Raw genomic sequence first — 14,100 nt, forward strand, 5'->3', positions numbered from 1 at the left:
CTAGCCATCAGAAGTTTCCTAGTTAATCCTTTGGGATCTTCTCTGTAATGACTACACGACAAAATAAACCCAGCTACCTCCACCTTAAGGAAGCACAAACACAGAGAACACAAATCAGTTATCACCTGGTTAGACTTCTTTTTTTTCTTTACAAAACAAAGAGAGAGTATAGGCCAGGAATCCTCTGGAGCATTTAGTGTGTTTTCTAATTTTCAGAATATTGATTTGTTCCTAAATTGCCTAGAGCACAATTTGTATAAAGCCATGTGCTTTTGCTTCCCATCATACACTTTTTGTATTTTTATCAGACTCAAGTCAGTACTGTGTGAAATTAATTTTGATATGCCATTATACAAATAAATCAGTAACTTAAATCAGTGTGTCATCATCAAATGAGACCGAAACACCCATAGCAGCAGAAAGAATCAAATATGGTGGCTGCATACAGTGCAAGCATCACCCGAAGATTCGGATATCAACCCATTCAAATCAGGCCTGATACTCAATTAGATAAACCTGGACACAATGTTCCAACTGAGTAGACATTTTCTGTTGTGCATTAAATTATGCTTTCAGGATTACTCAAGACTGATATATATGCTAATTGCCAGGGCTTGATCATTGTGTAGTCCATAGAGGTATTGAAACACTACACAGTGCACATAAATATTGCTATTGTTATGTGCCAAATAAAAAGAAAAAGCTAATAAAAACATTATTCAACAGTTACTTCCTAGGTGCCAGTTGACATTGTAAAGGATATCAGCCAGGGGGTCTATGTTCTTAATGGTTAATATTTTTACAGGAAAGATTCATAAAAGACATACCTAGAAAACAATATAGAAACATAAAAAATCAAATTGAACATATGTACTTGCATTCAGCATTTTAAGTAACAATTCCCATGGTGTCAGAATACTACAGAATGGTACAATCTGTGTGACTTTGATCTACTGGAGTTCTGTGCGGCACATGCTACATAGGATAAAGAGCCTCCTGTTACCCTCCAGGTTTCATGCCAGTGTTGAAGCCTCTTCCCAGAAATTAACTTCTCATGTAATATTGCCAGAAGTATCTATGTGAATGTATTGTGCTCAGGATATCAAACAGTCTATAGATTATAATATTAAATATCAGCCTTTTCTTGTGCCTTTTTAGGGTCACTGGATTCACCGTATTTGATAAGAAATGATGAGACAAGTCTGTAGTTCCAGAACCCACATGGGGTTCTGAGGCAGGAGGAGTGTAGTAAGATTAAGACCAGGGCTTACAGAAGTCCATCCAAAAGGAAAGAGGAGAAATGGTGGGTCCCTAGTGTCCTCTGCTGGTGGGTTATAGAAACTCCAAAGTAAAAGCACAAAGCTGGAAGCACATTTTAACTCTGGACCATCAGGAATACATCTGATAATAACAGCCCACATTTCAAGTCAGCGAGCACAGCATCTTTTATTTGGTTCAGATCCATCACTCTTTCATATATTGTGGTACACAGAAAATTTTAGTGTTTTAAGACACTCTGAAGTAGACAAATGGATAGAGCAGACCACAGTTGTTCCTGATTGAGAATCAACTTACAGCATGGCAGTGACCTGTAATCAGGAACGGACCATTCAAATTAGTTCCATCAGTCAGTTGGTGAACAATTTTATATCATGGTCCCAAAGTGTGCAGGCACCACTAGTATTAGGGGGGGACAGCAAAAAGTAAAATGTGAATCACCTACCTGATATCCCCTGCCACAAACTCATTTAAATAAAAGGTTTAATTGGTACTCAAGGTTTTTATATTGGTTTTTTAATAGCACCACATGATTCTCTGGTTCTTTACCCAAAAACTGCGTGTTCTGAACCCAGCCATTAATCTTCAGTTGTTCCTTCTGTTGATATAGCTTCTATTCACAAACTCATTCCGATGCAAAAATGACACATGTTCATTGTCATTGCTTCACTGTCCAACTAACTAGCTTAACGAAGCTGTCCAAGGAGATGTAGTTGCTACGGTTCCCTTTGTCAAGCCCGTGTTTCTTACCCGAGACATGAGTGTATACTTGTGGATGCACCAGTACAAGGACTGACTGAAACTCACTGGTCTCTCTCCCTCTGCAGATGTACATCACAAGCACAATCAAGACGAAGAGCAGTCGACTGGCCAAGCCAGTGCTGTGTTTGGGGACTCTCTGTACAGCCTTCCTGACAGGCCTCAACCGGGTCTCAGAGTACCGGAACCACTGTTCGGATGTGATCGCCGGCTTCATCCTGGGCACCGCAGTAGCCCTGTTCCTGGTAGGTCAAGCTCCTTCTCTTCACTTCATTCCTTTTACCACCTCCGTGTCAAGTCTTCAAGCATCGAGTTTCCCAGATTCTAGTCTGCGTCATCGTCCCTCGTATCTGTCTTCTGAGCCACAACTGTCCAGAGAATATGCATGCTATTTCTCTAAGAGCAGAATCAGAGTACCTTACTTTGAGAAATATGACTGGCCATGTTTCTTGAGAGAGTCGAAGAAAGAAAAGGAGCTATGTTTTGTCTTCAAGCTCTCAGCTTGCTCAGCAAGAGTAATAACACGGTACACCTTCAACTGTTTCACAGTCAGTGTCTGGGGCTCAGGAGCTACATGTTTCTAGGGAAAGCACAGTGGACAAAGGCCGCTAGTTTCAGGCTCTCCCTATAGTGCTGCAAAACAAAAAACAAAACAAAACAAAAGCCTGGACCTAGACCCAAGAACTAGTGCACATGCGTGTACCCTCTCAAAACTATGGATACTCTGTAGCTAGTCCCTCACCTTTGAGAGGCCTCTTAGCATCTTGTTTCAACTAAATGGCATCTACATTTGACATCCCTGGAGAATTTTGGCAACCACAGCTTCCTCCATATCTTCACAGCCCTGAGGGTGCTTTAGGTCTTCAAAGAGATGGAGACCTGGCACTTCTGGGAAATCCCTTCATCTGGCTCAGACTGGAAAAAAAGAATCTGTGCTCATTTTGATCTTGTTTTATCCAGTTCCGCTGAAGTGTGGTAGGGTTATGGTGGTACACACTGTCTGATTTGATGAACTTTACATCTCTCTTGCTTTTTCCTGCCCCTTCACCTCAGGCAACTATTGAGGTTTTTGTTTTTCTATATTTGGATTTCATGTAAATGAAATTACATAATGTGCTTTTTCTGACATTTTACTTCCATTATAATTCATATTTGGATATACATTCATGTTGAGAATGCAACAACAATTCATTTCTTTTTATTGTTCTGTAGTGTTATGTTTCCTAGACATACCAGAGCCGTGCAATTCTGTTCTTTGGTTGTCTGTTTTAACAGTAGGTCATCAGGCATATAAACCCAAATATTCTGCAGAAAACAAAGCCACTGTCAATAGTAAGACCCTACCCAAAGAGAAGAGGTCAGTAAAACCTCAATGGACCTGCCACCCATCCTATTCTGTCCCTTATAGTAAGCCCCCTTAAGACTAGCATCACAATACACTCATTTTATATTCATACACTCCTTTGATTTAACTCTTTTTTTTTCATTTCTGCTCTCAATATTACACACACACACACACACACACACACACACACACACACACGTATGACTATCTCAGCCTCTCTCTCAGTTGACCAGCTGTTTTTCTGAAAATGCTCGCACAATTCAATGGAACACTATCCATGAAGCTATCATCACTCAATGTTTCCTCCATCAGCTCCCAGCTTTCTTTTTCTCATGCAAGAAGAACAGAGGTTGGAGGACAAATTCTCTGGGTGAGGTCACAGAGAAAGCACTGGAATGCTCCCATGACACTGGTATCTCCTTAGCGAGATTCCCTGGGAAAGTTTTTGAAAGAAAACATGAATTGCATGTGACCTCAAGAGAATGGAGTGTTTTCCAAGGGAGTTCACTGGTACATGAGCAAAGACTGGCTCAGAAGAAATGTCAAACAGTCTTGACACCCAACATCACTGGAGTGTGCTATCCCCAGCTAAGAAGTGGTCATGAAGACTGCCCACACAGTTGCATTGAGTCTGTGAGAGATGGTGACAATGAAAGCATGGGTGGCTGGGGTGCCATGAACAGAGTCTGCTTTAGGGTTAGACTTGTTTCCTCTTAGCTGTTTGCAGTTTCTTCCCTACCCCTCAGTTACAGTTTAGTCTTTCATTGCTTCCAGTGGTTTAACAGTCAACCATTTTGCTTTCATCTGATGGTTTTTACTTAAAGATCCAGATCTGCCATTGGACTGCTGTCTACTCACTTGCACGCACATCTCCACACCTCAGAAACACACATCAAGCTGGGAACAGTGAGGAGAGTGAAGTCAGAGGGAGAGTAGAAATAACCAGAACAAAGACCTGGAGAGGAGACCAAGAGAAGCAAAACCCAAGAATGTCAGCATAATCCTTGTTCACCTTCAGTACTGCCATAGATGTCTGTTTCCCGTGAGGGGAAAAAGGAAGGAAAATGTTAGTTGGGCATGTACTGCATGCCCAACACTACAAATACCTCAAATTGTGAGTTCTTAGAACACCCCTAGCAATATTTTATCTTCATTTTATTGTTCGGGAAATTGAGCCTCAAAATACATAATGTTCTAATACCTTCATCCTCTACCATTTCCTAAATGGCCAAAGTTTTAAGCATAGCTGCAGTGTGAAATGGAGGCAAGACAGGTCAATATGTTTGTGTAAATGTTCTGTATGGTTTGAAAAATTACAGGAAAGACTTAACACTAGACATATAAACAGAGGTGCAGAATAACAAGAGAAATTATAGAAAGAGGAAGACAAATTCAACACCGTCAGAGCAAATGGTAAAAACTTAGGACTCAGGTAGGAAATAAGAAAAGTAGACAATTGTAGATAGATAGATAGATAGATAGATAGATAGATAGATAGGTACATAGATAAAAAGAAAGAAAGAGAGGAAAAAAGAGAAAGAAAGGAAAGAAGGAAGGAAGGAAGGAAGGAAGGAAGAGAGGGAGGGAGGGAGGAAGGAAGGAAGGAAGGAAGGAAGAGAGGGAGGGAGGGAGGAAGGAAGGAAGGAAGGAAGGAAGGAAGATATTGCTGGTAAGTCATTTAAGCCAAGTATATAATAATGACATAATTTGACTATGATGATTTTAGACAGATGTTAAACATCGGGAAATACAGGCTGCGTACTTGCTGTGTCAAGAGACAAAAATAGTATAGTGACCAGATTTTGACAAATTTCAGCTTTGCCTGTCCAAGCTGGAGGGACTAGCAGCACTCACTTCTTACTGTTGGAAATTGTTGGCCTGATTAACAAAAATGAGACTCAGTGCCCCCCACAGGACACTGTCAGACACACAGCAGTACATGTTTGCTGTGATTATGAGGTGACTTACATTTGTCATACTTTCACAAATCTGTGTGGTAAGTGGTCCCATTCCTGTTTAACAGCTGAAGAGATGAGTGCTGTGGAGTGGACTAGCTGTCTCCAGCCATCTGGTGAATTTGCCTTACCAGTACATGAAGTGTGCTCAGTACACACTTCAAGCCTCCCTCACTCTTGGTCTTCCATCATTCCAAGGAAATATGTCACCTTCATGATGATATTCAAGGACAGCAGTCTGCCACACTCAGAGATGACCATATATTGTCTGACCCCAATCTCTGTCCCTGCTCATCCTGCAGGTAATGTGGTAGTTCATAACTTCCCACTGGAGTCTGACCCCAATCTCTGTTTTTCCCCATCCTGCAGGGAATGTGTGTGGTTCATAACTTTAAAGGAACACAAGGCTCTCCTTCCAAACCCAAACCCGAGGATCCCCGTGGAGTTCCTTTGATGGCTTTCCCAAGGATAGAAAGCCCTCTGGAAACCCTAAGTGCACAGGTATAGTAAAATGACGTTAGCAAGCAAACCCAGGACCTTTTCAGGTTATTTCTTTAACCCTGAGAAAGTGCTTAATGTTGTTCAAATTAAACCCAAGCAGCTTTAGGGTACATTGGCCTCCAATGTACAATCAACATTCTTGAAATTTGAGCTATTCATATGAGAAGCCAGTTTGGCTAAAAAACCGACTTGTTTCTTGTGCAGTTCTGTTTCCCTTTGTGTCTTCCAGGGAATACAAAAACCCAAGGATCACAAGTTCCTAATGTAGTATGACAATGCAAACACTAACTAAATAGTTGTTAAACAGGACTGATCAGGGAATGCTGACACAGAAACAATGTTGGACGTATTCAGTTTCCTAGACACTTTTCATCTGTGATTGCACAAATGCATGGCTGCAGAACCCATGGATAAATGGAAGGGCAACTGTGCTTATAAGGACAAAGATTTGGTTCCATCTAGTAACTAGTGACTCAAGTTAGAGGTACAGGATCTGTCCTGACAGCAATCACAAATTCAGCACAATAACACTTTTTGGTTAGGTGTTCTACAATAAGCCCTTCACCCATGCATGAGGTCAAAACAGTAATTAGACACACAGCCTTAGCTCTCCAGAACTCTGGTGATCGGGAAGCAGAAATAAAGCTGTCACAGTGTGCTGTGCTGCATGAGGTGCACCATGTGAAAACAACTTGAGATAAATGTCTGTTCTGAGAAGACAAGGAAAGCCACAAAAAAGGGCCATTAAAGAGGCCTAGACATAGCACTTGGGACCTTTGCCTAGGACAGTGCAGTAGCATCAAAAGATATTCTTATGTGAACAACCACCATATAGAATGGGCATTTATCAATGCCCATTTCCTTGATAAGAATTTAAATATTGAGGTCAGCACTGCTAAACTACTTACCCCAGGCCACCCAGTTAGGAGGTGAAGTGGAAATGAGTAAATATTCTTAAATTGAACAGGAGAATAGGATCTTTTTAAAAGACTTTTAAAAAGGTTTCATTCAAACACTCCTCTTTTCAGGCATCTGAAATCCTACTAAATGAAACATTATCTATAATATTCTGTTCATCTTGAAATATAAGGGATAGGATTGCACTTCCTGTTAGAATTATTAGCTATTTCCCACTATTTAGGTATTGACTGTCACAAGCTCCTGTATGTCTTTTGGCCTTTAATGAAATCTAATTTTATTAGTGAACCAGGGGGCAAAGCAATGAGACTCTTGCCATTTTGAGAAACTATGTAGTTTCACCATTAATCCCAGCACCAATTGTATTCAGTTTCTATTTCTTTATCTCCCATTTTAATAGTCTAATTAGAAATTAACATATGGAGAAAGTATTCGATGCTTTCTTCAGACTTCCACAGGCATCAGGCATGTACTTGCTGCATAAACAAACATGCAAATACTCATACACAAAAAAAGTACATTTCAAAAGAAGTATTTGCCTGGTTGCACAGATGTATCAGTCTAGGTATGCCTAGTGTCCCCTGCCTATCCTGGTCTAAGAATAATATCATCCATCTGCCCACACCAGTCAGGCATTAGCTCCTCTGTCTGTGGCTTTTCTCTTCTCCTTCAAGACCATTCATAGTTGAATAGAACAACAAATTCCTAGGACATAGTCTGAAGGTTTCACACTAAAAAATGAGGTGCTAAACCCTTTCAGATATGATTCTTCTCCATAGAGATAAAGGATACTTGAGAATCTACATCAAGAATATGAGTGAGATTACAAATAAATTCCTTGTGCACTACAGGTTAGAGCTGAACTTCTTCCATGGCTGCCTCTATCTATGTGTCCATGTATGTACCTCCTTGTCTAGATAGGACCTGAGGCTTCCTGGATATCAAGCTTGGGCAGAAGGTCCTTCTGGGTCGATCATATGATTGCCCCTTACAATTAGATAGTGTTCCCTATTTATGTGCCTCATGGAATTGGGAACTTTTAAGGATCTGGACTCTATGATCCATGTCCTCTGTGCCTTGTTTCCTGACAATTGCTGAGTGTAATACAAATGCTGCATGGATGGAAGCAAGCCAGAGCCAAAACCTCAACTAGACCCCTCAGTCAAAAGCCAACAAGCTCAAGTCAGACTAGAGTCACTATCTCTGTTACTGCTATTTCTATGACAAATACAGACATGAGAGAGCCAAGAACAGAACTTCTGCAGGTGAGGAATAACAAGGCTCCAGGAAGCTGAGGGAAAGCCATGTGGCATAGTCCATACCAAAGGTGGGAAATTGGAGAAGGCAAGCATTGCTTTTACTAGAAAATGTTTCCACAGTGATAGAAAGATAATACCCGTTAGCTGTTCTTCAAAAAAGAGAAGAGGGAGTTGTTGAGGGTCCTTTTCCCTTGCTTTCACTGTACCCCGCAATTAACACTACTCTATTCTGGAAAGTATGACATGCTTAAGTAACATTCCCAAGACTGCCTAATCAAAATGAAACACGGGTCCATCTAACTCTTAGGGTCCTGTATGTCCTATTGCAGTATACAGCCTCATATTTCATTCACACAAACTTCCTTTTTTAAAATCTACCTTTCTCAGGCTTGAGTATGAAAAGATGCTGCAGGAAGTGTATGCTCAACCTGAACTATTCCTCCAAAATAAGTGTCTTCCATATTCTCCATGGGTAAAAGCCTCCTGTACAACACCTGAGGCCAGAGTTTACAGTAGAACCTGCTGCTTTGTGATTGGGTGACTAGAACTATCTTCCAAGGGAGGAACTGGAGATTTGAAAGACCAGAATTGCCCTTTGGAGCACACACTTACACACGTGGAATCCACCTGCCCTTCAGAATCTCAGGAGAAACAGCTGTCTGTGGTTCGGAACCAGGCATCTCCTTTTCCTCCCCCTGGAACACTTCTTCCTTTGCCTCATGGAGCCCTTCTCCTTAAAAACCGTGTTTGATACCTTCATTGTACATTTGCTGCTGATATTACGGATTAAGAGAGGGTGCAGTAGAAAAAAAAAAGTCAATCAAGTTTTTTAACCATCCTTGTAGGGGCCTATAATAGCATTACTAAATGATCCCAAAAAAAAAAAAAAAAAAAAAAAAAAAAAAAAAAAAAAAAAAAAACCAGCTCTCAGCTACCCATGCTCTGCAACTGAATGTCCATATTCACCCTAACAAAGAAATTAAATTAGAAATGAAGCAACTGGTTAACTCTCTCTGGATGTGGCAGTCTTCCTATGTCTTCTATTTGTGAGTACAAGGATGGTTTTCTTTAATACAAAAAAGAAGAAGAATCCAATTGGTAACAAGACTACAGATGCCTGGACTCCCCCACCCTCACCCCTACCCCAACACACACACACACACACACACACACACGAGATTTTAATTCAGCATGTGCAGAGTGATAAAAATTGAGAAAATGTTCCCAGGGAATTCTAATGTACCTCTGATTCAGAATTAGTACTAACTCAAACTTTATATCATACATAGGAAAAAAAAAAAAACCAGAGTCAAAGTCACCTAATTGTCTTAAGATACTGAATGACTTCATCTTTATTACTTAGTATTACATAGTATTATATACACACATAGACTACCCAAGCATTGACAAAAATAAGAAAGTAGATTATAAAAGTAAAATCTGGACTGAGATGGTAGCTTCCTGGTTAAGATCACTCACTACTCTTGCAAAGGAACCGGGCTTGGTTCCCAGCACCTATATGGTCAGCTATAACCACCTGTATGTACCCCAGTTTCAGGGGCTCCAACACTCCCTTCTGATCTCTGCAGGCACTGCACACATTTGGTATGCCATACATAAATGCAGGCAAAACATTAAGGCACATAAAAAATAAAAATAGCCAGGTGGTGGTGGTGCACGCTTATAATCCCAGCACTTGGGAGGCAGAGGCAGGTGGATCTCTGTGAGTTCGAGGACAGCCTGGTCTACAGAGCTAGTCTAGGACAGGCTCCAAAGCTATAGAGAAACTCTGTCTCAAAAAACCACAATAAATAAATAAATAAATAAATAAATAAATAAATAAATAAAAATAAAAATAAAAAAGTCTTTCTTAAGGAAAATTATGGGATTGGAATATTGCCCAATAACAGGGCCGTTGCCTGGCAAGCATAAGGTCCTAGGTTCAACTCTGAGGAAAAGTAATTGATTAATTAATTAATGTCAAATTGTACACAAGAAAGTTATTTTTTCATCTTGTAGAAATAAATCCATCAAAGTCCAATTAGCACAACTTGGAAAACACTAGATCCCCAGTTTTTAAAATGTATTGCTCAGGGACTAGAGGACTGACTCAGCAATTTCGAGCACTTGCTATTCTTGCAGAGGACCAGAATTATGTTCCTGGAACCCAACCAAGTCCTAGTGGTTCACAATAGCCTGGTCTGGTTATGGAATTATGAGCTGGATCTCCACAACCCTCAAGACTGCAGCTCCAGGAGACCTAATGCCCTTTTCTGACCTCCTGATAAACAGACATACAAATGAAATAAATATTTTTTTAAAAATGTACCACTGATCTCCCAAGAATACGTCTCCAGTGTCCTAAAAAATGATAAAAAAAAAATCCTCTAATAATGAGATGAAAACCACAATTTCCTTAAGTATTTACCAATTTCATAGGCCCATATCTTAGGATTTTAAGTTTAAACAAATGACAAGACTTTGAAAACCTCGTTAGCAAGTTTTATAAACAAAATGTAACAGAGTTACAGGGAAAAATACACACATCTGAAGCAGTATACTTATAACACATTTTAGCAACAGAGTATAATAAGAATATAGATGTCTAATAATATTCACTTACATTATACATAAAATTTTCTCCAAGACACATAAAATACTTTGATATAAATATATAAGATAACCATGTACAAGATGCCAGGCTGTAGTTGCACACACCTTTAATCCCAGCACTTGGGAGGCAGAGGCAGGCAGATCTCTGTGAGTTCGAGGCTAGCCTGGTCTACAGAGTGAGATCCAGGACAGGCACCAAAACTTTGCAGAAAAACCCTGTCTCAAAAGCCAAAAAAAAAAAAAAAATCATGTACAAGATCAGGAAGAAGCAAGTCTTAAGAAATTTTAGTCAGTGAGATGGCTTAGGAGGTAAAGATACCTGTTGCCAAACCTGGTGAACTGAGTTCCTGGGACCCACATGGTGGAAGGAGAAAGCTATCTCCTACAAGCTGTCCTCTGACTTCCACATGTGTGTGGTCACACATTTGTATGCACAGGGACACACACATAAATAAAATTTAATTTAAAAGTATGAAAAAAAGAGATTTTAATGGCTCTGCATCACACAGACCACATTCTCTATAAGTTAGCTAAAATCCAGTGAAAACCCCTCTCTCTACTGGAAAATATTAATTTTAGTCCCACAGAACTCATAACTCAAAGAATAGGTCATATGGGAAAGTTTAGTTGGTATTCAGTGTTTGAAACATTTTAAAGGTGTGGAATATAGCTGTTACTTTGAAATCTGTAAATATGTTAAAACAGTAAGGAAGTGTTTCCATGAAGAAATGATTCTACTTTGGTTGGAAATGCTGAAGGAAGAGGTAACAGGAGTTAAGGGGTCTTGGAATGATACATTAAGGGGAAATAACATTTTGGTGTTTTTTATTGTCTAGGGGGTGTCATTATTTGTTTGAGAGACAACATGAAGTTGGGTGGGTACAGAGGGGAAGGATCTGGGAAGGAATTGAGGGGAAGGGAAAATATGATCAAAATACATTATGTGAAAAGTTTTAAATATTAAAACTTTTAAAAAAGAGAGATCAGTGAGCTTTAGTCTGAAAGCATTTCAGGAATGGATGAGAGTGTGTAGAAGTCAGTCAGCCCAGCTCTAAGATCCTGCCTATTGCTTGCTCTGCAGAACCACTCAGCCTCCATGACCGAAGTCACCTGAAGTGAATGAAGAGATGCAGCTGTATTTCGTTTCTTTCTTTCTTTTTTTTCCAACAACCTTCCAGTTCAACACTTCAAAACACACAGTGACTTCAGTGAAACTGTGAATACAAGTATTATGTTTATCTAGTTAGAGGCTAATGTTTTGTACATTTTTTGTATTAAAAAGTGATGTAGCTTGCCCTGATCTTTTTTTTGTCAGCTTTAATATATTTATGCCAGAATTTTAAAACCAACAAAATTTTCCTCTTGTTCAAGTGTGCATTTATTCGATGATTGATGTTGTTTTGTGATATTTGTACGCAAATCTTTTCTCAGTTTTATAGACACAAATAAGGTGAACGGTCCACTTTAACCCTTATTACCACAGCTGCTGCCTCCCCCAGAGTTTTCAATTTTAATACGAGTTAAACTTTTGAGTTACAGGAAGGACCATGGTGGTTAATTGTAAATATCAAAATCAATCTTGGGGAAAAAAAAAAAATATTTGAAGAGAACAAACATCATGTTCTGTTCTGTTAATAATTTATTGAATTCCCAATTAAAGAGACAGTGGCATACTGGTGAAGAATCCTGGTTTCCTAACTATTGACAGAAGCCAACATTGGGGGTGGGGTGGTTATATGACTCTTTCTTAGATAATGGCCTCGCCCACCTAAGGAACTCACGGTCAGTCTGGAATTCTGTCCTTGGGCAGGCAGGTGACACTGTAGCCTTCTATCCAAAAGAGCAGCTAGCACCAGCCTTTCCTGCCAACTCAACAGTTTTGTATTCATATTGTATGGACTTTTTATGAAAAAGAATATTTTCCAGTTTGCACAGTATTATTTTACAGAAAGGACGTCAGAGCACCTACAACGTAGGGCCCAGAGCAACATCTTCACTTGGGGGCTTCTAACTGTTCTTGGGTTTTAACTGCATCCCGTTTTCTAGCATGGTGTAATGTGTCCCCACCATCTGTATCTCTCAAAATGTTTTCTTGACACATCATGTCAGCTCTTAGCTTTTTTTGTACATATTTTTTTTCTAAATAGAAGAAAAAAAAAGTTATCACAAAATGTATTCTGACTCATGTCCTTTGTTTGACATTTCACTCAGTGATGTTTGAAGGACCATGGAATGACCCACAAGTGTTTGTGCTTCGCAGTTCTCAGGAGCTGAGATTAAATGGACTGAGTTGGAACATGACAGAAAGGTCATTCAGACAGAAAGGAGAGGGAAGAAGGGAGAGAAGGTGAATGGGAATGGATATGCATGGTGTACATGCATATGTGTTTGATAAAATGAAAGAATTCCATAATTTATTACAACATTCAAATGTACTTTCTGGATTCCTAGTGCAATACCTTAATCTTCAGTCTGCCTTGAAGTTTTCAATAAACACTTAATCTTCTTTTAGGAACAAAAGTTACCTCTGCTAAAACTTTCCTTGTCCCCGATTCCTCCGCTGTTCGCCTAAACTCTCTTATATACATTCATATACATCTTCTAAGTAGGGTCTGACTAAAGTTGGAGAAAAGAGCAAGTAGCTAGGCTCTATTAATCCCTAATACTAAACTACCTGCCCCCACATATATAATGCAATCTGTTGTTTTCAGTGCAACAAGCCCAGGGAAGACAGATAAAAGTAAAACACCGTGACACACATCAGTCCTAATATTGTGTTCCAGCTCTGCCTAGTTCTTATTTCTATTCTTTCTGTTTCATGAAAATGTCTCTGAATCAAGTTAAGCCCTTTTTGGGGTGGTATGTCTACTTAGATGGTTTATGGATGCTACGAGGTGAAAGAAATCCCAAGAAAGAGTCATTTGCAAACTCTGAGCTCTCTCCTTTCCTGTAAACTAACTGTAATATCATCCACTGTCAGAATGGCTCCTTTTATTTACCTAAACATATAGGATTTTTGTAGAAAAGAAATAAAAAGATTTTTTTTAATTTTTTTTTCTAAAACATAAAAAAAATGGAGGTGGGCAAAATTGATGGTTTGTTACCCATTTCATGTCACACTGAAAGGCCTATTTGTTCACCAAACTGTGTTTTCAAGAAAAATCAAGTCAATAAAATGGCCCACATTACTGTTACACTCTTCTTTTCAGTTCAATTCTGGGAAGATTACTTATTATTGCAAAATCTGTGGCTATAGACTCTGGATGTGTAGCAGATTATAGGACAGGCTATCCTCTATGGCATACTACTGTACATCAGTCAGAACTAAGGAGTTTCTTTGTACTCCATGCCAGGGTCTCTGAGTTAGTCTGACCCCTTTGCCTTATGCCACAATGACATTAGTAATGTCTCTACTTACACTTAAGCTACTCCGGGGTCCTCACATTGATCTTTATCCTCCATCTAACATGTG

At 39.5% G+C, this 14,100-nt stretch overlaps 1 protein-coding gene across 2 annotated transcripts in view; it reads left to right on the forward strand.

Moving 5' to 3' along the window:
- Nucleotides 1-13,766, forward strand: part of Plppr1 (phospholipid phosphatase related 1) — a 272,010-nt gene extending 258,244 nt beyond the window's left edge. For both annotated transcript variants that reach the window (XM_036179672.1, XM_036179671.1), the window contains exons 6-8: nt 2,106-2,282; nt 5,707-5,838; nt 11,710-13,766. In XM_036179672.1, the coding sequence (XP_036035565.1) occupies nt 2,106-2,282; nt 5,707-5,838; nt 11,710-11,742 (342 nt within the window). In that variant the 3' untranslated portion in view covers nt 11,743-13,766. The remainder of the gene's footprint in view (nt 1-2,105; nt 2,283-5,706; nt 5,839-11,709) is intronic.
- Nucleotides 13,767-14,100: the final 334 nt, after the last annotated feature.

Source organism: Onychomys torridus, chromosome 2 (genome assembly GCF_903995425.1).
Source record: "Onychomys torridus chromosome 2, mOncTor1.1, whole genome shotgun sequence".
NCBI classification, from domain to species: Eukaryota; Metazoa; Chordata; class Mammalia; order Rodentia; family Cricetidae; genus Onychomys; species Onychomys torridus.